General features: G+C 66.5%; 3 protein-coding genes across 4 annotated transcripts; 2 read left to right on the top strand and 1 right to left on the bottom strand.

The window, feature by feature from the left end:
* Positions 1–569: 569 nt before the first annotated feature.
* Positions 570–2327, top strand: LOC123361381 (stress-associated endoplasmic reticulum protein 1-like). The gene is made up of 3 exons (XM_045001401.1): positions 570–721; positions 1150–1225; positions 1900–2327. Exons 1-3 carry the CDS (start codon positions 638–640, stop codon positions 1938–1940), a joined length of 201 nt encoding a protein of 66 aa, XP_044857336.1. The 5' UTR covers positions 570–637; the 3' UTR covers positions 1941–2327.
* A 1225-nt stretch (positions 2328–3552) lies between these two features.
* On the top strand, positions 3553–17893 carry SRRT (serrate, RNA effector molecule). Of its 2 annotated transcripts, none has more exons than XM_045001393.1 (20): positions 3553–3626; positions 4102–4233; positions 4707–4835; positions 7560–7709; positions 7790–7981; positions 10980–11149; positions 11462–11631; positions 11850–11951; positions 12101–12209; positions 12842–13017; positions 13103–13164; positions 13288–13366; positions 13828–14019; positions 14645–14815; positions 14942–15095; positions 15932–16125; positions 16208–16364; positions 16770–16859; positions 17429–17525; positions 17631–17893. In XM_045001393.1, the coding sequence occupies exons 2-20, from the start codon at positions 4115–4117 to the stop codon at positions 17704–17706; spliced, it is 2589 nt and encodes an 862-aa protein (XP_044857328.1). In that variant the 5' UTR covers positions 3553–3626; positions 4102–4114; the 3' UTR covers positions 17707–17893. The 2 variants fall into 2 exon arrangements, with proteins under 2 accessions (XP_044857328.1, XP_044857327.1); XM_045001392.1 differs by having other exon boundaries at positions 3566–3626; positions 7793–7981.
* Positions 17894–18563: 670 nt separating this feature from the next.
* On the bottom strand, positions 18564–21141 carry LOC123361369 (acetylgalactosaminyl-O-glycosyl-glycoprotein beta-1,3-N-acetylglucosaminyltransferase-like). The gene is made up of 2 exons (XM_045001384.1): positions 19674–21141; positions 18564–19079 (listed from the first exon to the last, which is right to left on the bottom strand). Exons 1-2 carry the CDS (start codon positions 20245–20247, stop codon positions 18616–18618), a joined length of 1038 nt encoding a protein of 345 aa, XP_044857319.1. The 5' UTR covers positions 20248–21141; the 3' UTR covers positions 18564–18615.
* Between the last annotated feature and the right edge of the window lie 1470 nt (positions 21142–22611).

A 22611-nucleotide genomic window follows, 5' to 3' on the forward strand; every position in this document is an offset into this window, starting at 1 on the left:
GTTAGAGCAGGGGGGGCTGGGAGCCAGGACTCCTGGGTTCTCTCCCCGGCTGTAGGGGTGCTGCTGGGGGAAGGAGGAGCTCGGACTCCTGGGTTCCCTTCACGTTATTTTCACAAGGGGCGGGGCTATTTCTTTCCCTTTATCACATGACAACTGGGAGGCAAGATGGCCTCCCCCAGGTTGGCATCGCTCGCGGAACACGTGACCCATGGCGGCTGCAGAAACCAAGATGGCCGCGCCCAATGGGGCCGCGGTGCAAAATGGCTTCACTGGTTTCCTGTCACGTGATATGCCCGGACCAATGACTACGTTCGTGTTGGCTTCAACCTTCTGCGCATGCGCGTGAGAAGAGCCTTTCGAAAATATCAGTGACGGCCTCCCCGGGACAAGACGCGGGACGTGCCGCACATGCGCAGTAGGGCCGCCCGGCGGAGGAGCGCGGCCTAAAGGCGTCACGTGTCCGACCAAAGTTCGCCACGTCAGGGCCGCGCAAAAGCCGGCGCGCCGCTCCCGTCCCGGTGCGGCGCATGCGCCCTGCGGCGCCCCGCGACTTTTTTCGGTCTCTCTCCCCGGCGCATGCGCGGTTGGTGACGTGGCGTCTAGACCAGTCCGGGCGGGGGGGGGCCCCGGTGGGATCATGTCCGGGGTGCAGCGCATGAGGGTGGCGAACGAGAGACACAGCAAGAGCATCACCCAGCGGGGGGGGCTGCACCGCGCCCCGGTACGGGACGGGGGGGGGCTGCGGGTCGGGAGTGAGGGGCACCGGCAGGGCTGGGCGGGGGGGCAGGGGCTGCGGGTCGGGGGTGAGGGGCACCGGCAGAGCTGGGGGGGCAGGGGCTGCGGGTCGGGAGTGAGGGGCACCGGCAGGGCTGGGGGGGGCAGGGGCTGCGGGTCGGGAGTGAGGGGCACCGGCAGAGCTGGGGGGGGGCAGGGGCTGCGGGTCGGGAGTGAGGGGCACCGGCAGAGCTGGGGGGGCTGCGGGTTGGAGTGAGGGGCAGTGGCAGGTCTGGGGGGGGCAGGGGCTGCTGGTCGGGAGTGAGGGGCACCGGCAGGGCTGTGGGGGGCTGCAGGTCGGGAGTGAGGGGCACCGGCAGAACCGGGTCGGGGGGTGCGAGTTCCTATCTCTAATGTTCTCTCCGCCCCACACAGAAAGCCCCCCCAGAGGAGAAAGCCGCCGTGGGGCCGTGGCTGCTGGCCCTCTTCGTGTTCGTGGTCTGTGGCTCAGGTGAGTCGGGTGGGATGGTCTGTTCACTCTGGATCCTAATGATGGGGGCAGGGATAGAGATCTGCCTATTAGGGGCCTGTTCACTTGACACCTTCCATTGGGAAGGATTCAGAGTGTTCACCCTGAAGCCTAGTGGTGGGAGAGCTGCAGGGGAGTGTTAGGCTGCTTTTTTTGTTGTGGCATCCTGGTCTGTTGGACGGCGTTTACCCTGAAACCTAACGGTGGGAATCCAAGAGGCTGTTTACCCCGAGACCTAATGATTGGGAGTAGAGGCAGGAGCACCCCCTATCTGAGGCACCTACACAAGAAGCTAAGAATGAAGGCAATGGGGGTGTTAACTCTTGAACCTAGTAATGGGGAGCCTGATGCTCTTCAGCCCCATATGTCGTCTTAGTCCCGAAATTTCCTGTTGGGAGCTAGAGACAGGTGGATGCTCCATGCAAATGTGTTGACTCTGGACCCTACTGATGGGACCAGAGAGGCAGGCTCTGAATTAAGGCTTCGGCTCCTTGAGGTTCCTCTGGATCTTGGCCTGCTCGTCCCTGTGGTAGGTGCACAACCCAACTGGCCTTGGGAGGGGGTGGAGCCAGAGAATAAGCCCCTCCCATTACTCCAAGCTGTGCCCCTGAGAGCCCCCCCGCCCACCAGCCTCACTCTGCCCCCTATCTCCCCAGCTATCTTCCAGATAATCCAGAGCATCCGCCTCGGAGGATGATGGGAAACGCCGCTCTCCCTGCCGCTCCTCTTCTCAGGGAATTCTGGGATACCTCCTGGACCTCCAGTGACCCTCTGTGATGTGTTGCTGCCGCGCTCCCTAACCCCCCCCCCGTGTCCGCCTGCCAATGCTTCCCCCCTTCTTTTTGCTTCCTTGTATGTTTCCAGCCCCGGGGGGGGGGGGGGGGAAGAGGGCGACTCCCCTTGCGTTCCCCCCCCCCGCACAAAGTGGGGGTGTCCCCCTGAGGTCCTGTGAAGGCAGCCTGGAGTTCGGTCATGGTGTGTGTGGGGGGGAGGATTTTCCCTTAAAATCTGATTCCCACCCCCGGGTTTCGCAATGTCTGATTGTTTACTGGAAATACATTAAATGTTGGAATTTTTAATAAAACAGCCGCTGGGTGCTTTGTGTCCCCCCAGGGCCAGGAAGATGGGGGGGGGGGGGCACTGAGCACAAGGAGAGAACCCAGGAGTCCTGGCTCCCAGCCCCCCTGCTCTAACCACCAGCCCCCACTCCCCTCCCAGAGCCAGGGAAAGAACCCAGGAGTCCTGGCTCCCAGCCCCCCCTGCTCTAACCACCAGCCCCCACTCCCCTCCCAGAGCCAGGGAGAGAACCCAGGAGTCCTGGCTCCCAGCCCCCCTGCTCTAACCACCAGCCCCCACTCCCCTCCCAGAGCTGGGGAGAGAACCCAGGAGTCCTGGCTCCCAGCCCCCCTGCTCTAACCACCAGCCCCCACTCCCCTCCCGGAGCCGGGGAGAGAACCCAGGAGTCCTGGCTCCCAGCACCCCCTGCTCTAACCCACCAGCCCCCACTCCCCTCCCAGAGCCGGGGAGAGAACCCAGGAGTCCTGGCTCCCAGCCCCCCTGCTCTGACCCACCAGCCCCCACTCCCCTCCCAGAGCCGGGGAGAGAACCCAGGAGTCCGGGGGGGAGGCGGGGGCTTTACCATCATAGAGTTTTTTTCCCTCCCTAGAGTGTCCCCTCATGCACCATAGAGTGGGGGTGGGCTAGCGCGTCTCTGTTTGCACCATAGAGTTGGGTTGTGGTTTAGAGCCGCGCTCCTGCCCCGCACCATAGAGTCCCAGCGCCCTAGAGCGTCCACACTCCCCGCCCCTCCGCCTGTCAGAGAACCGCCCCACTCACCTGCCTGCTCGGAACATAGAGTTGGCGCCTTGTCCTAGAGCGTCGCTCGCATGTACCGTAGAGTTTTCGGCGGCCTAGAGCGTCCCTTCCGTCAGTATCATAGAGTTTTCCCGACCTAGAGCGTCCTGGCCTCCGGCACCATAGAGTTCTCCCGACCTAGAGCGTCCTGGCCTCCGGCACCATAGAGTTCTCCCGACCTAGAGCGTCCCTGCCTCCCGCACCATAGAGAGTTCCCGACTTAGACTGTCCTTTGCCCGCACCAGCGAGACCGCTTCCCTAGAACGGCTCCGCCTTCACCCCGTGTCATAGAGCGGAGGACAGCTGCCCTAGAGCGTCTCCCTCGCCTGCACCATAGAGGGGGCTGCACCCGCGGCCTAGAGCGTCTCTCGAGCCGCCTCCTTTACCATAGAGTCGCGGCGGCGCGGCCGCTTCCGGTGCCCCCCCGCTTCCGCTTCCGGCTCCTGCATCCGGGGACCCGGCGGGGCGCGCGCGTGCGGGAGAAGGAGCCGGAGCCGGAGGCAGCAGCAGCAGCAGCGCGGGGCCGAGAGTGAGACACGCGGGGCCGGGGCCGGGGCCGCTGAACTGAGCGGGGCCGGGGGGCCCGAGCCGGGGGGGGGCTGGGTGGGGCGGGGCCAGGCTCGGGGGGGGGTTGGGGCTGGGCCGGGGGCGGGGCCAGGCTCGGGGGGCGGGGCTGAGCTGAGTGGGGGCGGGGCCAGGCGCGGGGGGCGGGGCTGAGCTGAGTGGGGGCGGGGCCAGGCTCGGGGGGCGGGGCAGGGGGCGGAGCCAGGCTCGGGGGCGGGGCTGAGCTGAGTGGGGGCGGGGCTGAGCTGAGTGGGGGCGGAGCTGAGCTGAGTGGGGGCGGGGCCAGGCTCGGGGGGCGGAGCTGAGCTGAGTGGGGGCGGGGACAGGCTCGGGCCGGGGCAGGGGGCGGGGCCAGGCTCGGGGGCGGGGCTGAGCGGGGGGCGGAGCCGGGCCGGGATTTCCCCGGGTCTCACCCCCCCGCCCCACCCCCACCCCCGCAGACCCCCCCCCGCCATGGCGGACAGCGATGACGAGTACGACCGGCGGCGGCGCGACAAGTTCCGGCGCGAGCGCAGCGACTACGAGCGATCCCGGGAGCGCGACGAGCGGCGGCGAGACGACTGGAGCGACCGGTGGGTGCGGGGGGGGGAGACGTGTATCGGGGGCAGGGGGTGCGGCTGCCCCCCCCCCCGAGCAGAGACATGTATGGGGGGGGATGCAGCTGCCCCCCCCGAGCAGAGACGTGTATCGGGGTGGGGTGGCCGCTGCCCCCCCCCCCCCCCCGAGCAGAGACGTGTATCGGGGAGGGGATGCAGCTGCCCCCCCCGGGCAGAGACGTGTATCGGGGGGGGATGCAGCTGCCCCCCCCCCGGGCAGAGACGTATATCGGGGGGGGATGCAGCTGCCCCCCCCCCGGGCAGAGACGTGTATCGGGGAGGGGATGCAGCTGCCCCCCCCGGGCAGAGACGTGTATCGGGGGGGGATGCAGCTCCCCCCCCCCCGGCAGAGATGTGTATCGGGGGTGGGGGGAGGGGTGTAGTTGCTCCCCTGGTGCAGGGATACATCAGGGTGTGATCAGTCTGTCTCCCCCCCCCCCCCCCTGTAGGGAATGGGACCGCGGCCGGGAGCGCCGGAGCCGGGGCGAGTACCGGGACTACGACCGCAACCGCCGGGAGCGTTTCTCGCCCCCCCGGCACGAGCTCAGCCCGCCCCAGAAGCGCATGCGCCGGGACTGGTGAGTGAGCCCCGCAGAGGCCCAGGCGGGTCCGACCTGGCGGGCGCACGGGCCGCGGCTGGAGCGGGGCCCAAGGAAGCTAGACTGTTACGCGCCCCAGGCGGAGAGTAGGTGGGGCGAGGTGCCCGCGGGAGAGGGACCCCGACAATCCTAGCAAGGGTCCTGTGCCCCATACTGCAGAGGAAGGAGAAACCCTCCCCAGCCAGCCCAGTACCCAAGAGAAGGAAGAAGGAAATTTAAAAATAATCTCCCTGAATACATTGAGGTTTTATTTTTTTAAAAAGCCTTCCTGACCTCGGACGCTGGCTGGCCGCAGCCCTGACGCATGAGCATTGGGAACATAAAGGCACCCCCCCAGCGCTGCCAAGTCCAGCCCCCCACTAACCCAAGCTCCAGTAGCTCTTCGCCTGCCGTGACGTATTCCCAGAAAGCGAGCAGCCCCCGCTCAGTTTGTGAGCCTAAACGAGTCAGATTCCTAGACTTAAAGGTCAGAAGGGCCCATTATGATCATCTAGTCTGACCCCCTGTATAACGCAGGCCACAGAATCTCACCCACCCGCTCCTGGAACAAACCCCTAACCTGTGTCTGAGTTATTGAAGTTCTTAAATCGTGGTTCAAAGACCCCAAGCTGCAGAGAATCCTCCAGCCGGTGACCTGTGCCCCACGCTGCAGAGGAAGGTGAAAACCCCCCCCAGGGCCTCTGCCAATCTGCCCTGGAGGAAAATTCCTTCCCGACCCCAAATATGGGGATCGGCTAAACCCTGAGCATGTGGGCGAGTCTCACCCGCCGGCACCCAGGAAAGAATTCTCTGTAGTAACTCAGATCCCATCTAACATCCCATCCCAGACCACTGGGTATATTTACCGCTAATAGTCAAAGACCAATTAATTGCCAAAATTAGTCCATCCCATCATCCCATCCCCTCCATAAACTTATCAAGCTTAGTCTTGAAGCCAGATATGTCTTTTGCCCCCACTGCTCCCCTTGGAAGGCTGTTTCATTCCTCTGATGGTCAGAAACCTTCGTCTAATTTCAAGTCTAAACTTCCTGCTGGCCAGTTTATATCCATTTATTCTTGTGTCCACATTGGTACTGAGCTTAAATAATTCCTCTCCGTCCCTGGGATTTATCCCTCTGATCTATTTATCGAGAACAGTCATCTCCCCTCAGCCTTCTCTTGGTTCGGCTAAACGAGCCGAGCTCTGAGTCTCCTTTCATAAGGCAGGTTTTCCATTCCTCGCATCATCCTGGTAGCCCGTCTCTGAACCTGTTCCAGTTTGAATTCATCCTTCTTAAACACGGGAGACCAGATCTGCACACAGGATTCCAGACGAGGTCTCCCCAGTGCCTCGTACAACGGCACTAACACCTCCTTATCTCGGCTGGAAATACCTCGCCTGATGCATCCCGTCTCCCCTCATAAGACAGGGCCCTCCGTCACCCTCCTCCTTCTCTGCAAGGGTTCACTTTCGAAGAGGCGACGTTTTTTCCTTCTTTGTATTATCCCCCAAGAATATTGGGGTGCCCCCCTTTTCCATAGGGTTATAGTTTTTGAGTGTCACTGGTATTTACGCACGTCGGTTAAAATGTGACTACCGGGCGTCTTGGCATCCAAAATCAACCTTACGGTCAATTTTTCCCAGTACACGTTTTCCTTGTAATCCTGGGGCATTCGTTGGTCACTTGTATCGGTGGCTCGCGACCCTCCCAGACTGCCGGCCCCCTTTCAGGAGTCTGATTTCTCTCGGGTACCCCCCAAGTCACACCTCACTTTAAAACGACGCGCTTGCAAAAATCAGACATCCAAATGCAAGGGTCCCAGCCACGCTAATCCCGAAAACCGGCTGATTTTCTCGTCGTTACCGTATAATTATAAAATGAATCAATTGGAATATAAATACCGGACTTCCCTTCAGCGTATAGTCTATGGAGCCGTATCACCGTCTGTAGGAAATCTCAGTTTGTACTGGCTTCGCCGGGGCTTTTTATGTCTTGTCTTAAACTAGGCAAATATCGGAAGCGGGGGGTCGGCGACCTGTGAGAAGGGGTGGGCCGAGTCTGGGTTAATTTATGGGTTTTGCGTGGGAGTAAAAGGTTTCGCGTGCCAGACCGGCAGCGCTGGCGGCAGGCGGAACCCCAGACCGCTTAGCCCCTGCCAGCCGCGGTGCCGGCCCCGCTCAGCCCCCTGCCAGTCTGGGGTTCCAGCCGCGGGGCCGGTGGCCAGGACCCCGGCTGGCAGAAGCGTGCCACTAAAAAAATCAGCCCCCGGGCCGCCTTTGGCCGGTTGCCGACCCCCGTGGATGGACCCCCTGGAAGACCTCTGCGTGCCCCTGTTCTGGTCTTGGCCTTCGCGGCGTCCTCTGGCGAGGAGTTCCCCGGGTTGCCGGTGCGTTTTGCGTGAAGAAATCCCCCCTTTGGTTTCTTTCCAACCCGCTGCCTCTTCCTTGCATTGGGTGACCCCTACTTGGTGCGTTAGGAGGAGGAGGAAACCACGCGTCCTTGTTTGCGTTCGCCGCGTCGGTCCCTTCCAGTTACTCATCGTCTGTCATCCTGCAGCTGAACCGTAGCCAACCTGGGACGATTACACGGGACGCGTTAGTGAATCGTGACCTCACCCGATAAACGAACTAATTGATAACCACCCCACCCCCGGGACTTCCTAGCAGACCCCCCAGCCTCGCCCAAAGCGATTTTGACCCCTCGCCTATCCCCCCCCCCACAGGGATGAGCACAGCGCCGACCCCTACCACAGCGGGTACGAGATGCCGTACAGCGGGGCGACCGCCGGCCCCACCTACGGGCCCCCCCAGCCCTGGGCGCACCCCGACATGCACGTCATGCAGCAGCACCATCTCCTGCCCATCCAAGCCAGGTAAATACCCCACCTCCCGACCCGCCTCCCACACCTCAGCTTTCCCTGCGCCCGCTGACGGTCTCCTCCCCCCCCCGAAGCAGACTGGGCAACATCGCGGAGGTGGACGTGGGCATGGCCCCGCCCGTCATGAAGAGCTTCAAGGAGTTCCTGCTCTCCCTGGACGACTCGGTGGACGAGACGGCGGCCGTCAAGCGCTACAACGACTACAAGCTGGATTTCCGGCGCCAGCAGATGCAGGACTTCTTCCTGGCGCACAAGGACGAGGAGTGGTACGTCCGCCTCGGGGCGCGGCCCCCCCCGGCTTCCCCCCCCCGTGTGCGTGTGTGTGAGATCTGGGGCGCGGGCGGGATTCGGGGCCGAGGAGGCCGCGCGTGCCGATCCAGCGCCGCGAGGAGGTGGCTGGAGGGGGGGTGCTGCTGTTCTGATCCGGTTGTGGGGGGAGTCGGCCAGGCGGTTCTGCTCCAGCGGAGGGGAGCCGGGACGGCTGCCGCCCACGGGCCGGCGGTTCTGGGCCCGGTGGTTCCGATCCCTGACCGGGTGCGGCTGACCCCGCGGCCACATTCCTCGCCTCTTCTGTCTTAGCTATTCCACCCCCCGAGCCCAGCTCTGGGCCCGCGCCAGTTCCCGAGAGGTCTGGGGGGGTCCGATCTCTCCCGTGGTTCCCCCCCTGGAAAAGGGCTTGGGGGGGGTGTCGGTTTAGGCCTCGTTCGTTCGAGCGAAGAGACGCCCCCTCCCCCCGTCTCCGCAGGCTGGAAGCTCCCCATGAGCTGATCCTGGCTCCCCGGCGCTCGGTGCCCGCGCCGGAGCGGGCGTCGGCCTTGCGGGCTCCTGATTGGGATCGGCCCAGAGCAGGCGAGCGCGGAGAGAACGGGGGGGGAGGGGGTAGGAGCCAGCCCTCTCGATTCTGCCGAGTGGCTCCTCCTGCCTCGGTTTCCCCCTCTGTGAAACAGGCAGGGTTTGTTGGACGTGTGACAGAGGAAGGAGATTGGGGGTCCCGTTGTGCTGGCCGCATCAGAGAACCACCGATGACAAGGCCCCGCTGAGGTGGGGGGGAGGGGGGCTTGTGCCAGGCACCAGCAAGCCACAGGCCCTGTCCCAACGTTTCCAGTCCAGATAGGCAACAGGGCGGGAGGGGAAACTGAGGCACGGCGAGACATGGTTTGCCCACAGCCACTTATCTGAGCCGGGTATCGATCCCAGGCGTCCTGGCTCCCACCCCTCTAACCCACCGGCCCCCACTCCCCTCCCAGAGCCGGGGAGAGAACCCAGGAGTCCTGGCTCCCAGCCCCCCCTGCTCTGAGCCACCAGCCCCCACTCCCCTCCCAGTGCTGGGGAGAGAACCCAGGAGTCCTGGCTCCCAGCCCCCACCGCTCTAACCCACCAGCCCCCACTCCCCTCCCAGTGCCGGGGAGAGAACCCAGGAGTCCTGGCTCCCAGCCCCCACCGCTCTAACCCACCAGCCCCCACTCCCCTCCCAGTGCTGGGGAGAGAACCCAGGAGTCCTGGCTCCCAGGCCCCCCTGCTCTAACCCACCAGCCCCCACTCCCCTCCCAGTGCTGGGGAGAGAACCCAGGAGTCCTGGCTCCCAGGCCCCCCTGCTCTAACCCACCAGCCCCCACTCCCCTCCCAGAGCCGGGGAGAGAACCCAGGAGTCCTGGCTCCCAGCCCCCCCCCCGTTCTAAGCCCCCACATCCCTTCCAGAGCGAGGGCATAATGCACCATGCCTCAGTTTCCCCTGCCGACAAATCAGCTGTACCGCCCCCCCCGACCGCGGTGAATGTCGGAGCGTTGTCTGCGTGCCGACTTCTGCGTGTGTTTCTTGGGTCCCAGCCTACACGCGTCTCTTAATTTCTTTCTTCTTTTCGGGGGGGGGGGGGGCGCGCGGAGGGGGTGTGCGTGTGTGGGGCTGATAACTGTTAACTGACCGTTTTCTCCCCTCCTCCCAAGTGCCAGAACCAAGAGAATTCAAACTCTGAAGTCACTTTTGCCGTCCGCCTGGAGAATCTAAATCTCTCTTGATTTTTCTGGTGTTTTTTTTCGTTCCGGCGCCTCTCTCTCGCCCGTGATTTTTTTTTGGTTTTTAGCTAGATAGCCAGGGCCGCGCACTGCGCACAATGCAGTGCCTAGCTGAATGTACCGTGGTCAGGACTCAGCCAGCCAGCCGCGGGGGAAACCACCCAAACCCACCCGACCCGGGGGTTGGTTTTTTTTTTGTTTTTTTTTCCGTTTGTTTTGTTTTCGGTGGCCACTCACACCGCCCGGCGAGAGAGAGCGAGGGCTCGCCACTCCGTAGCCAAAATAAAGCGCCCAGTGGTTTTTTAAAAAAAAAAAACCAAAAAACCAAAAAACCACCGAAGGAATTTCTCAGGCGCCCGTCGGAAAAAGCTGGAGTTGATCCTGAGTGTATGTATGACACACGTTCTGTCTTATTCGATCGGACCTCAGCTCTTTAAAAAAAAAAAACACCAACCGACCAAGCGGCCAGCACAGTACGAGAAAGCTCTGCCTCCCCTCCTCCTTCCGAGGTGGGAACGGGGGCGGGGGGGGGGGTCTCGATTGCCGCCCCCCCCCCCCCGCCTTTGAAAACCAGGGCGAAAACGTAAATTCCAGCCCCGAATCTTGGTGTGGAGACCCCAAAGACCGCGCCCTCCAGCTAGCCACAGGCCAGGGGAAGCGATTGGCGTGAGACTAGCCGTAGAGCGAAGAGCAGAACCCGGGCGTCCGGGGAGGAATCTGCCCCCCTCCCACCCCCCTCGTTCTGCCCCGCAGAGCGATGGTTGGTTGATCCCGACAGACACACGCACACAGCTCCCCGTCTGAACAGCAGCGGGGAGAACCCAGGAGTCCGGGCTCCCCTCCCAGTGCTGGGGAGCGACCCCAGGCATCTGAACCCTCAATCCGCCCCGATCCCCCCCCCCCCTCGGCTCCCTTGCCTCTGTGCAATCCGAGCGAGGATCCAATTCGAACGGCGTCCCCCCCGGCAGGCACTCGGCTGAGAGGGTCGAACCTGCCCGGTAGCGAACCCGACGTGGCGAAATGATTGTTTCCTCCCCGGCGTCCGGCGCGAATCGTCAATAAATAAGATCCAGGGGCCGGGGCGGGGGGGGGTCGTCCCGGCTTCCCCCCCCGTCCTCCCCCGCCCCGAATTTTTTCCAACGCAACCTGCATGTGCAGCTCCTTTTTAGAGGCCCGAGCCCCGTTCTGATCTTTCCTCGTCTGCCTTTTCCCCCCCCCCCTCCCCGCCCGCCCTTCCCTGCCGGCTCGAAGGTTTCGCTCCAAGTACCACCCGGACGAAGCGGGGAGGAGGAAACAGGAGGCCCACGGCGCCCTGCAGAACCGGCTCCGGGTCTTCCTCTACCTCATGGACAACGGCTGGTTCGAGAACTTGCAGTTGGACATCGACAAGGCCGCCGCCATCGTGAAGATGCTGGACGCCGGTAAGGGGGGGGGCCCGGAACGGGGCGGGCGTTGGTTTCGACGGTATCGGGGGGGGGCGCCCCGAAACCCACATCGTTCGGCTCCAGCCGAAAGGGCTGGAAACGCCCGACCTCGGAGGCCAACGACGGGCGCCTCCTACCGCTGGAGCTGAAGGGAGATCCTCCCCCGGCGGCAGCAGTAGTAGGTCTTTTATCCGCTGCTTCTTTTCTCTTATTGGGAAGCGTCTCGGCCGCGGCGGAGCAGGGGTCTCGGCCGCGCCGACGACCCCAGACTGACCCTCGCCCATTTTTTTTTTCCTCCTCCTCCTCCAGCCGTTATCAAGATGGAGGGAGGCACCGAGACCGACCTGAAGATCCTGGATCAGGAGGAGGAGGAGGAGAGGCAGGACAAGGCCGAGGCGGGGAAGAAGGACGAGGCCCGGGTGTCCGACGCCGACCGCAAGGGCTCGGACAAAGAGGACAAGAAGGAGGACGGCAAAAAGGTCAGGGGGGGCGCCGCCGCCTCCCGGCGCCGCCGTGCCTCGGTTTCCCCACCGGGCGCCCAGGCGCCAGGGTGATGGGCGCTATCCGAAGGGGCCGGGTAGCCAGCCGTGATCCCGTCACCTTTGGGGGGGGGAGGCAGGCGGGGTCCCTCGGGCTGGAGGGCCGGCTTGTTGGGGGGGGTGCAGGGTCTCTGACGGGTGCCGCCCCGCTCCCCCAGGCTGACGGCGACGAGCCGGCGGAGGAGAAAGCCAAGAAGTCCGAGGAGGAGGAAGAGGAGAAGCCGGAGAAGGAGGAAGAAGCAGAGAAAGAGCCCAAAAAGGTGGGTCCTGGAGCCCCACCCCATGCCCGTCCCTGCCTGCCCTCTGCTCCGCCCCTTTTTGCAGGCTCCGCCCCTTTTTGCAGGCTCCGCCCCCCTGTCCATAGGCTCCGCCCCTTTCCGGCTCACCGGGCGCCCCCTTCCCCTCTCAGGCCAGCAGGAAGCGCAAGCGGAAGCGCAGCGGGGACGACAGCTACGACGAGGGGAGCGTCTCCGAGTCCGAGAGCGAGTCCGAGAGCGGCCGTGCCGAGGACAAGGAGGGTGAGAGACGCAGGGGCCTGTCCCCGCTGGGGGGCGCCGGCTCCTCCCCGCGGCGGGGACTGGCTGGCTCAGGGGGGCGGGGAATGGGGCAGGGGCCTGTCCCCGCTAGGGGGCGCCGGCTCCTCCCCGCGGCGGGGGCTGGGAATGGGGCAGGGGCCTGTCCCCTCTGGGGGGCGCCAGCTCGGGGGGGTGGGGAACGGGCTATGGGGCAGCGATTGGCCGGCTCGCGGGGGGGCAGGGAACGGGCTATGGGGCAGGGACTGGCCGGCTCGCGGGGGGGGGCGGGGAACGGGCTATGGGGCAGCGATTGGCCGGCTCGCGGGGGGCAGGGAACGGGCTATGGGGCAGGGACTGGCTGGCTCAGGGCGGGGGCGGGGAACGGGCTATGGGGGAGCGATTGGCCGGCTCGCGGGGAGCAGGGAACGGGCTATGGGGCAGCGATTGGCCGGCTCGCGGGGGGCGGGGAACAGGCTATGGGGCAGCGATTGGCCGGCTCCGGGGGGCGGGGAACGGGCTATGGGGCAGTGATTGGCCGGCTCGCGGGGGGCGGGGAACGGGCTATGGGGCAGCGATTGGCCGGCTCGCGGGGGGCAGGGAACGGGACCCCCCTAACTCTGCGGCGCGGGGTGCAGAGGAGAAGCCCGAGGAGGAGAAGGCGGCGGCGGAGGAGGAGGACGAGGCGGCGGCGCCGAAGGCCAAGGAGAAGGAGAAGGAGGGGGGGGCGTGCAAACCCCGCCCCCTCCACAAGACCTGCTCCCTCTTCATGCGCAACATCGCCCCCAACATCTCCCAGGCCGAGATCGTGGCGGTGAGCCGGGGGGGCTGCGATCCGGGGGGGGGGGGCGTAGATCCAGTCCCCTTCCTAACACCCCCCCCCGTCTCTGTCCCCCCAGCTCTGCAAGCGGTACCCCGGCTTCATGCGCGTGGCCCTGTCCGACCCCCAGCCCGAGAGGAGGTAGGTGGCGCCCGCCGGGGGGGGGGCGGAACCGGGCAGAGGAGGGGGCTGGGGGGGGGAGAGGCGGGCGCTGGGGGGCAGGGGGGTTCCTTGTGCCCGGGCGCTAACTCCGGGCGTCGGCAGGTTTTTCCGCAGGGGCTGGGTGACCTTCAACCGGAGCGTCAACATCAAGGAGATCTGCTGGAGCCTGCAGAACATCCGGGTAAGGCCGCGGCCCGGGGGGGGCTGCGCCCCTGAGTGGAGATTTGGGGGGCGGGCTCTGTCCATGAACACCTAAGTCCTTGTCCCTGGGTCACCGGCCGCCCCGCCCCAGAGGTGGCTGCATCTCAGCGCCGGGCGAGGGGTCCCTGGGTAACCGGCCGCCCCGCCCCAGAGGTGGCTGCATCTCAGCGCCGGGCGAGGGGTCCCTGGGTAACCGGCCGCCCCGCCCCAGAGGTGGGCGCATCTCAGCGCCGGGCGAGGGGTCCCTGGGTAACTGGCCGCCCCGCCCCAGAGGTGGGCGCATCTCAGCGCCGGGCGAGGGGTCCCTGGGTAACCGGCCACCCCGCCCCAGAGCTGGGCGCATCTCAGCGCCGGGCGAGGGGTCCCCGGGTCACCGGCCGCCCCGCCCCAGCGGTGGCCGCGTCTCGGCTCAGTCCGTGTCTCCCCCCCCCCCCCCCCCAGCTGCGGGAGTGCGAGCTGAGCCCCGGCGTGAACCGCGACCTGACCCGCCGCGTCCGCAACATCAACGGGATCACGCAGCACAAGCAGATCGTCCGCAACGACATCAAGCTGGCGGCCAAGCTCATCCACACCCTGGACGACCGCACCCAGCTGTGGGGGGCGGGGGAGCCCCGCGAGGCCCCCCAGGTCTCGGTCAGTCCCCGGGGGGAGTGGGGGGGAGTCACGGCCTCTGCCCCACGGCTTCCCACCATCCTGCCCCCTCACCGCGGCATCCCAGGGAGACCCTGCAAAGGATCCTGGGGCGTGACCTATGGCCATGGGGACCGTCTATCCGCCCCCCTTCCCAGATGGTCCCGCGGGCTCGTGGGAGGCGGCTAAAGAGGGAGCCCCGCCCCCGCGGGCTCATGGGAGGCGGCTAAAGAGGGAGCCCCGCCCCGCGGGCTCGTGGGAGGCGCCTAAAGAGGGAGCCCCGCCCCGCGGGCTCGTGGGAGGCGGCTAAAGAGGAGGCCCCGCCCCCGCGGGCTCGTGGGAGGCGGCTAAAGAGGGAGCCCCGCCCCGCGGGCTCGTGGGAGGCGGCTAAAGAGGAGGCCCCGCCCCCGCGGGCTCGTGGGAGGCGGCTAAAGAGGGAGCCCCGCCCCGCGGGCTCGTGGGAGGCGGCTAAAGAGGGAGCCCCGCCCCGCGGGCTCGTGGGAGGCGGCTAAAGAGGGAGCCCCGCCCCGCGGGCTCGTGGGAGGCGGCTAAGGAGGGAGCCCCGCCCCGCCCCGCGGGCTCCTGGGTGGGCCCCGCTGGCTCAGCTGTCCCGTGCCCCCGCCCCCAGAGCCTGCCCTCCCAGAACCCCGTCCTGAAGAACATCACGGACTATCTGATCGAGGAGGTGAGCGCCGAGGAGGAGGAGCTGCTGGGCAAGGCTGGGGAGGCGGCCGACGAGCCCCCCAAGGAGGGGAACCCGGCCGAGATCAACGTGGAGAGGGACGAGAAGCTCATCAAGGTGAGGGGGGCGGGGCAGGGGGCCCGTCCCCTCTGGGGGGCGCCGGCTCCCACCCTATGGCTGTGGGGGGCGGGGAAGGGGGCGGGGGCCGGCTCCGGACCTGACCCCCCCCCGTGCCCCCCCCAGGTGCTGGACAAGCTGCTGCTCTACCTGCGGCTCGTGCACTCGGTGGATTATTACAACACCTCCGAGTATCTCAACGAGGACGAGATGCCGAACCGCTGCGGGATCCTCCACGTGCGCGGGCCCATGCCCCCCAACCGCGTCAGCCACGGGGAAGGTACCGCCGGACGCCTGGGTCCCCCCCCCGCCGGGAGGGGGGGGCTGGGGGGTTAGAGCAGGGGGGGCTGGGAGCCAGGACTCCTGGGTTCTCTCCCCAGCTCTGGGAGGGGAGTGGGGGCTGGTGGGTTAGAGCAGGGGGGCTGGGAGCCAGGACTCCTGGGTTCTCTCCCCAGCTCTGGGAGGGGAGTGGGGGCTGGTGGGTTAGAGCAGGGGGGCTGGGAGCCCGGACTCCTGGGTTCTCCCCGGCTCTGGGAGGGCAGCGGGGGCTGGTGGTTAGAAGGGGGGAGCCGGCGCTCAGGACTCCTGGGTTCTCCCTGGCTCTGGGAGGGGAGTGGGGGCGGTTAGAGCAGGGGGGCTGGGAGCCCGGACTCCTGGGTTCTCCCAGGAGCCGGGAGCGCAGCAGGGGCCGGCGCTCAGAACGGGGGGGGCCGGCGCTCAGGACTCCAGGGTTCTCCCCGGCTCCGGGAGGGCAGCGGGAACTAGTGATTAGAACAGGGGGAGCCGGTGCTCAGGACTCCTGGGTTCTCCCAGGCTCCAGGAGGGCAGCGGGGGCCGGCACTCAGAACGGGGGGGGCCGGCGCTCAGGACTCCTGGGTTCTCCCCGGCTCCGGGAGGGCAGTGGGGGCCGGCGCTCAGAACGGGGGGGCCTGGCGCTCAGGACTCCTGGGTTCTCCCCGGCTCCGGGAGGGCAGGGGGGGCCGGCGCTCAGGACTCCTGGGTTCTCCCCGGCTCCGGGAGGGCAGGGGGGGGCCGGCGCTCAGGACTCCTGGGTTCTCCCCGGCTCCGGGAGCGCAGCGGGGGCCGGCGCTCAGGACTCCTGGGTCCCCCCCGCAGTGGCCGAGTGGCAGAAGACCTTCGAGGAGAAGCTGGCCCCGCTCTCCACCGTGCGGGAGTCGCTGTCGGACGAGGAGGCGCAGAAGATGGGGAGGAAGGACCCGGAGCAGGAGGTGGAGAAGTTCGTCACGGCCAACACCCAGGAGCTGGGCAAGGACAAATGGCTCTGCCCGCTGAGCGGCAAGAAATTCAAGGTGCCTGGGGGGCGATCGGGGGGGGGGGTGAGGGGCTCCCCTGCCTCGGTTTCCCCAACTCACCCCCGTCCTCCTCCCGCAGGGCCCCGAGTTCGTGCGCAAACACATCTTCAACAAGCACGCGGAGAAGATCGAGGAGGTGAAGAAGGAGGTGTCCTTCTTCAACAGCTTCCTCATGGACGCCAAGCGCCCGGCGCTGCCCGAGATGAAACCCAACCAGCCCCCCGGGCCCGGGCAGGGTACGTGGCGCCCCCCCACCAGGGAGAGGGCGGGGGGGGGGGTCGTGCCCCTGGGGTTCATCTGCCCTCCTGGGTCTCACACGGGAACCCTGCTCTCTATGGGGCAGGGAGCTGCGTTCTCCTCTCCCACCCCCGGGGGAGGTAGTGAGTGAAAGCAAGGGGGGGCTGGGAGCCAGGACTCCTGGGTTCTCTCCCCGGCTCTGGGAGGGGAGTGGGGGCTGGTGGGTTAGAGCAGGGGGGGCTGGGAGCCAGGACTCCTGGGTTCTCTCCCCAGCTCTGGGAGGGGAGTGGGGGCTGGGGGGGGCTGGAGCAGGGGGGGCTGGGAGCCAGGACTCCTGGGTTCTCTCCCCAGCAGGGGCGGGACACCCCCGTGTCTTACACCTCTGCTCTTGCCCCTCCTTCCAGGTCTCACCCCTGGGCTGCCCTACCCGCACCAGACGCCCCAGGGGCTGATGCCGTACGGACAGCCCCGCCCGCCTATTATGGGATACGGTGGTAAGTTGGGATGCGGGGTTCAGTAGGGGATTGAGTGTTGGGCAAGGGGTTCCCCGCCCCAGAGCTGGGCGCGTCTCAGCGCCGGGCGAAGGGTCCCCGGGTAACCGGCCGCTCCGCCCCAGAGGTGGCTGCATCTCAGCGCCGGGCGAGGGATCCCTGGGAAACCGGCCGCTTCGCTCCAGAGGTGGCTGCATCTCAGCGCCGGGTGAGGGGTCCCTGGGTAACCGGCCGCCCCGCCCCAGAGATGGCCGCATCTCAGCGCCGGGCGAGGGGTCCCTGGGTAACCGGCCGCCCCGCCCCAGAGGTGGGCGCATCTCAGCGCCGGGCGAGGGGTCCCTGGGTAACCGGCCGCCCCGCCCCAGAGGTGGCTGCATCTCAGCGCCGGGCGAGGGGTCCCTGGGTAACCGGCCGCCCCGCCCCAGAGGTGGGCGCGTCTCAGCGCCGGGCGAGGGGTCCCTGGGTAACCGGCCGCCCCGCCCCAGAGGTGGCCGCATCTCGGCGCTGGCCGAGGGGTCACCGGATAAGAAGTTTTCTCTGCTGACGCGTGTCCGTTTGTCCCCCCCCCGCAGGCGGCCCCCCCTACCCTCACGCCCCCTACGCCGCCGGCCGCGGTAACTACGACACCTTCCGGGGCCAGGGCGGCTACCTCAACAAACCCCGCAACAGGTAGGTGGGGAGCGGTGAACCCGTCGGAGAGAGGCCTGGCCGGGGGGTGGCTCTGGGGCAGGACGGGCCCGTGGCTCTCACCCACTCCGTCTCTTCCCCCCCCAGGATGGTCCGGGGCGACCCCCGCGCGATCGTCGAGTACAGAGACCTGGACGCCCCCGAAGACGTGGATTTCTTCTGAGTGAGACGGCCCCCCCTCGTTTTAAGCCCCGCCCTGTTCCCCACAAACTGCCCCTCTCACCCCCCGCCCGGTTTTTTATACGAGTCTCCGCCACCGAATTCCCCACCTCACCCCACCGCCGACTGTTTGTATATTTCACCTTGTTGGTCCCTACGCGATTTCAATAAATACCTGGATGTAAACGCCAGCTGGGTATCGTGTGTCACTTAGCAACGGGGTCATGGGTGGGTCGGGGGGGGCTTTGTTCTCTATGGGGGGGTGGATTTTATACCTCAAATGCCTTATGTGCCCGGACACTTCAAATCAGCCATCATTAGGGACCAGAGTGAACAGCATCATGTTGCTGCCTTGACTCCGCTTCCCTTTGCCAGAGCTGCACAGCAGTTGAGAGCTCGGCGGTGGAGCCCTCCTCGGCTCCCCACCTGCCCGTTTCCCATAGGCAGCCATTTTTGTGGGTCCTACAGTCGAGGCACCCGGCCGCGTGCGCAGCCGCGCCCTCTGCTGGCATTGCCGTTGCGCACCGAGGCACAGAGCTGTCGTCACGCTGACCACACACACGGATGAGTCTATTAGTTTGGGGAGGTGTTAACTCTGAAACCTAATGATGGCTGGTAGGAAAATCTTTCTTGCCAGCATTGGGGTGACCCAGGGGAGTGGGGGATACGGGGGCCCTGTGCTTAATTCCCAGAATTTTGAGATACCCCCCAAACACCCACCCCCAGCAGACTCTGAATCCTGACAATAATGAGTCAAAAGTAGGGCACAAGAAATCACATTTAATCCAGATACTTGGGAAAAAGCCCCCGCGCCAAATTCGCCCCCCCTAGAGCCAACCAGTCCCTGCCCTGGGGCCGGGTGGGAGCCGGCGCCCCCCAGAGGGGACAGGCCCCTGCCCCATTCCCCGCCCCCCTAAGAGGGGAGAGGCCCCATCCCGTTGCACCGTCGCTCCGTGTACAACCCCCTCCACACCTCCTCCACCCTGTCCAGCGACACCCCGTGCACCACGAAGGCCTCCCCGTACAGACACAGCTCGTCCTTCATGCCGTACACCCGGAATCGGGCGTCGTGCCGGTACCGCAGCCCGGCGGCCAGCGCCAGGAAGCCCAAGTAGACGTCGTCCAGCGGGAAGACGGGGATGCGCTCGGAGGCCGCGGCCAGGGCCGGGACGCTGGCCCTGGGCAGGAGGAACCCGCCCCCGGCGGGGAAGTCGGGGTACGTGTCCTCGGGGAACAGGGCGGAGGAGACGCGATATTTCCCCCCTCTGAACACGACCGCAAAGCGCTGGATGTTGCCGTGGATGACGTGGGCGGCGTTGGGCGTCTGGCGCAGGTAGGGCACCAGGGCGGGGGGGTTCACAAACTCGTCATCGTCCCCTGCAGGAGGGAAAAGACGCTGGGGAGGGTGCAGCTGGGTCAGAACCCAGGAGTCCGGGCTCCCAGCCCCCCCTGCTCTGACCCACCAGTCCCCACTCCCCTCCCAGAGCCGGGGAGAGAACCCAGGAGTCCTGGCTCCCAGCCCCCCCTGCTCTAACCCACCAGCCCCCACTCCCCTCCCAGAGCTGGGGAGAGAACCCAGGAGTCCTGGCTCCCAGCCCCCCCTGCTCTAACCCACCAGCCCCCACTTCCCTCCCAGAGCCGGGGAGAGAACCCAGGAGTCCTGGCTCCCAGCCCCCCCTGCTCTAACCCACCATCCCCCACTCCCCTCCCAGAGCCGGGGAGAGAACCCAGGAGTCCTGGCTCCCAGCCACCCCTGCTCTAACCCACCAGCACCCACTCTCCTCCCAGAGCCGGGGAGAGAACCCAGGAGTCCTGGCTCCCAGCCCCCCTGCTCTAACCCACCAGCCGCCACTCCCTTCCCAGAGCCAGGGAGAGAACCCAGGAGTCCTGGCTCCCAGCCCCCCATGCTGTAACCCACCAGCCCCCAGTCCCCTCCCAGAGCCGGGGCAGGACCCAGGCGTCCGGGCTCACCTTTGAAGATGAAATCGGCCTGCCCGCAGCGCGCCCCCACCCAGCGCAGGAAGCAGCGCTCCTTGAGCGACAGGTTGGGGTGGCTCTCGCCGATATCCCACAGCACCACATCCCCGAACTCCTGGCTCTCCTCCTCCAGCAGGGCCATGTGCCGGGGCTCGGGGGACACCCCCACGAGGAAGACGGCTCGGACCCGGTAGCCCCCCAGCACCCCGGGCCGGGCCCACGTGCGGCGGGCGGTGGCCCGTCTGGCGCTGGACGCTGGGTGGGATTTCACGGCCAGGAGCAGCAGGGGCGGCCCCGGGGGCCCGGTGCAAACCCCGTCCCCTGGGATCAGCTCCCGGCACCGGTAGCTCTGCAGCTGGGGGAACTCGGCCCGGAAGGCGGCGGGATCCAAGCGGAAGGTGAAGGTCCCGTGGTGCAGCTCCACCGTGCCGGGGCCGGGGCTGGGGCCGGGGTCGGGGCTGGGGCCAGGGGTCCCCTGCGGGGTCTGCCTCAGTCGGATCCTCATGGTGTGAAGGAGCCAAATTAATGGGCCCGCGATCAGCAGGATCCGGGTGCCCGAGCGCCTCATCTCCGCTCCCCCCAGGGCTTGGCTGAATGTCAATGAATCAAAGGCAGGTGAGAACTAGCCTGGGGTGTGTTGAACAAACACTGGGGAGGAGTAGTTATGTAACCCAGGAGTCCTGGCTCTCACCCCCCAGCCCCCACTCCCTTCCCAGAGCCGGGGAACGAACCCAGGTGTCCTGGCTCCCAGCCCCCCTGCCGAACAGCAGCCGAGAGAACCCAGGCGTCCTGCGGTTCCTTCAAACACGGTAACTCCCCTCAATGTGCCCGACATTTCGCCCTGTTACACGCGGCTCCGGGGTCGGGGCTCCGGCGTCCCCTGGGAAACGCGCGCAGGAAAAGGTGGAAAAACGCGGTGTCCAGTGAACTCCTGGCAAGCGGCGGAGACGCCGTCTCTGGGCAGGGTCCGGCCCGGCGTTGATGTTCCCCGCGCCCCGGCACTCGGCGTCCTCCGAGCCCAAAGCAGGGGTCCCGTCGCTGCTCCCCTCCCGGCGGCGCGCGGAGGAAATCGGGGGGAACCCGACACGTCCGCCCGGGCAGAGATTGATCCCAGGGCGCCTCCTCTTATGGATGAGATTTCAGCCACGGGGCCAGGACGTCCGAAATCGTCACCCCGAGTCCGAGCCGGTATCGAGTCATTAGCGGCCGATCCGCGGCGCCTGCTCTGTTCCCCGCCGGGGCGTCTGGTCTCGGGGCAGTCCCACCGCAATAGAGCCGCAATTCACTCGATCGAAAAGGGGGGCGGCCCGGGTCAGAACCCAGGAGTCCGGGACGACGACCGCTGGCTCCCTTCGGCCACCAGGCGTCAGAGTTGTCCTGCGAGCACATGTGCTCGTCCCAGCTCAGAAAAAGATCAGAGACAGACAGAAAAGGGCAAGGGAACGGATTTGGGCTCTGGAACGGCTGCCGTACAAGGAGAGATTAGCAAGCGCCGGGGAGAGAACCCAGGAGTCCTGGCTCCCAGCCCCCCCCCCTCCTCTCACCACCAGCCCCCCACTCCCCTCCCAGAGCCGGGGAGAGAACCCAGGAGTCCTGGCTCCCAGCGCCCCCCGTTCTAACCCACCAGCCTCCACTCCCCTCCCAGCACCGGGGAGAGAACCCAGGAGTCCTGGCTGCCAGCCCCTCTGCTCTAACCCACCAGCCCCCACTCCCCTCGCAGAGCCGGTAGAGAACCCAGGCATCCTGGCTCCCAGCCCCCCCTGCTCGAACCACCAGCCCCCACTCCACTCCCAGCACTGGGGAAAGAACCCAGGAGTCCTGGCTCCCAGCCCCCCCGCTCTAACCCACCAGCCTCCACTCCCCTCCCAGCACCCGGGAGAGAACCCAGGAGTCCTGGCTCCCAGCCCCCCCCCCTCCTCTCACCACCAGCCCCCCACTCCCCTCCCAGAGCTGGGGGGAGAACCCAGGAGTCCTGGCTCCCAGCCCCCCCTGCTCTAACCACCAGCCCCCACTCCACTCCCAGCACTGGGGAAAGAACCCAGGAGTCCTGGCTGCCAGCCCCCCTGCTTTAACCCACCAGGCCCCACTCCCCTCGCAGAGCCGGTAGAGAACCCAGGCATCCTGGCTCCCAGCCCCCCCTGCTCCAACCCACCAGCCCCCACTCCCTCCCAGCACCAGGGACAGAACCCAGGAGTCCTGGCTCCCAGCCCCCCTTGCTCTAACCCACCAGCCCCCACTCCTCTCCCAGAGCCGGGGAGAGAACCCAGGAGTCCTGGCTCCCAGCCCCCCCTGCTCCAACGCACCAGCCCCCACTCCCTCCCAGCGCCGAGGAGAGAACCCAGGAGCCGAGAACCTCAGCTCGGAAAAGAGACGGCGAAGAGGGGGTAGGAGAGCGGTCGATAAACTCGGGGCTGGTGCGGAGAGAGTGGGTGGGGAAGTGTGGTTTACACAAGGACTTGGGGGGTCACCCAATGCAACCAAAAGGCGGCAGGTTTCCAACAAACCCAGAGACCTATTTCCTCACCCGACGCCCTGTTAACCTGGGGAACTCCTCGCCGGGGGACGCTGACTAGACCAGGGGTCGAAGAAGTTCACGGAGGACGGGTCCGTCAGTGGCGATGAGCCAGGCTGCGCAGGGAGGGGGTCCCTGCCTCTGTTTGCCCGGAGCTGGCAATGGGCGGCTGGGGGTGGGTCACTTGGGGATTCCCGGCTCTGTTCGTTCCCTCCGGGGCACCCGGCGTCGGCCGCTGTCAGCAGACGGGACCCGGGGGTAGATGGACCTTTGCTCTGACCCCGTGCGGCCGTTGTGATGTTCGGGGACACGGCCCAGGCTTCGGTTTTTGATCGTCCGCGGGGATCTCGGCCTGGCTGAGTTTCCAAGTTCAGAGCCGGCCTGGAGGGGGTGCAGGGTCCGGGCTGGGGCAGGAGGAGG

The sequence above is a fragment of the Mauremys mutica genome, unplaced genomic scaffold (assembly GCF_020497125.1).
Source record: "Mauremys mutica isolate MM-2020 ecotype Southern unplaced genomic scaffold, ASM2049712v1 Super-Scaffold_100475, whole genome shotgun sequence".
Lineage (NCBI taxonomy): Eukaryota > Metazoa > Chordata > Testudines > Geoemydidae > Mauremys > Mauremys mutica.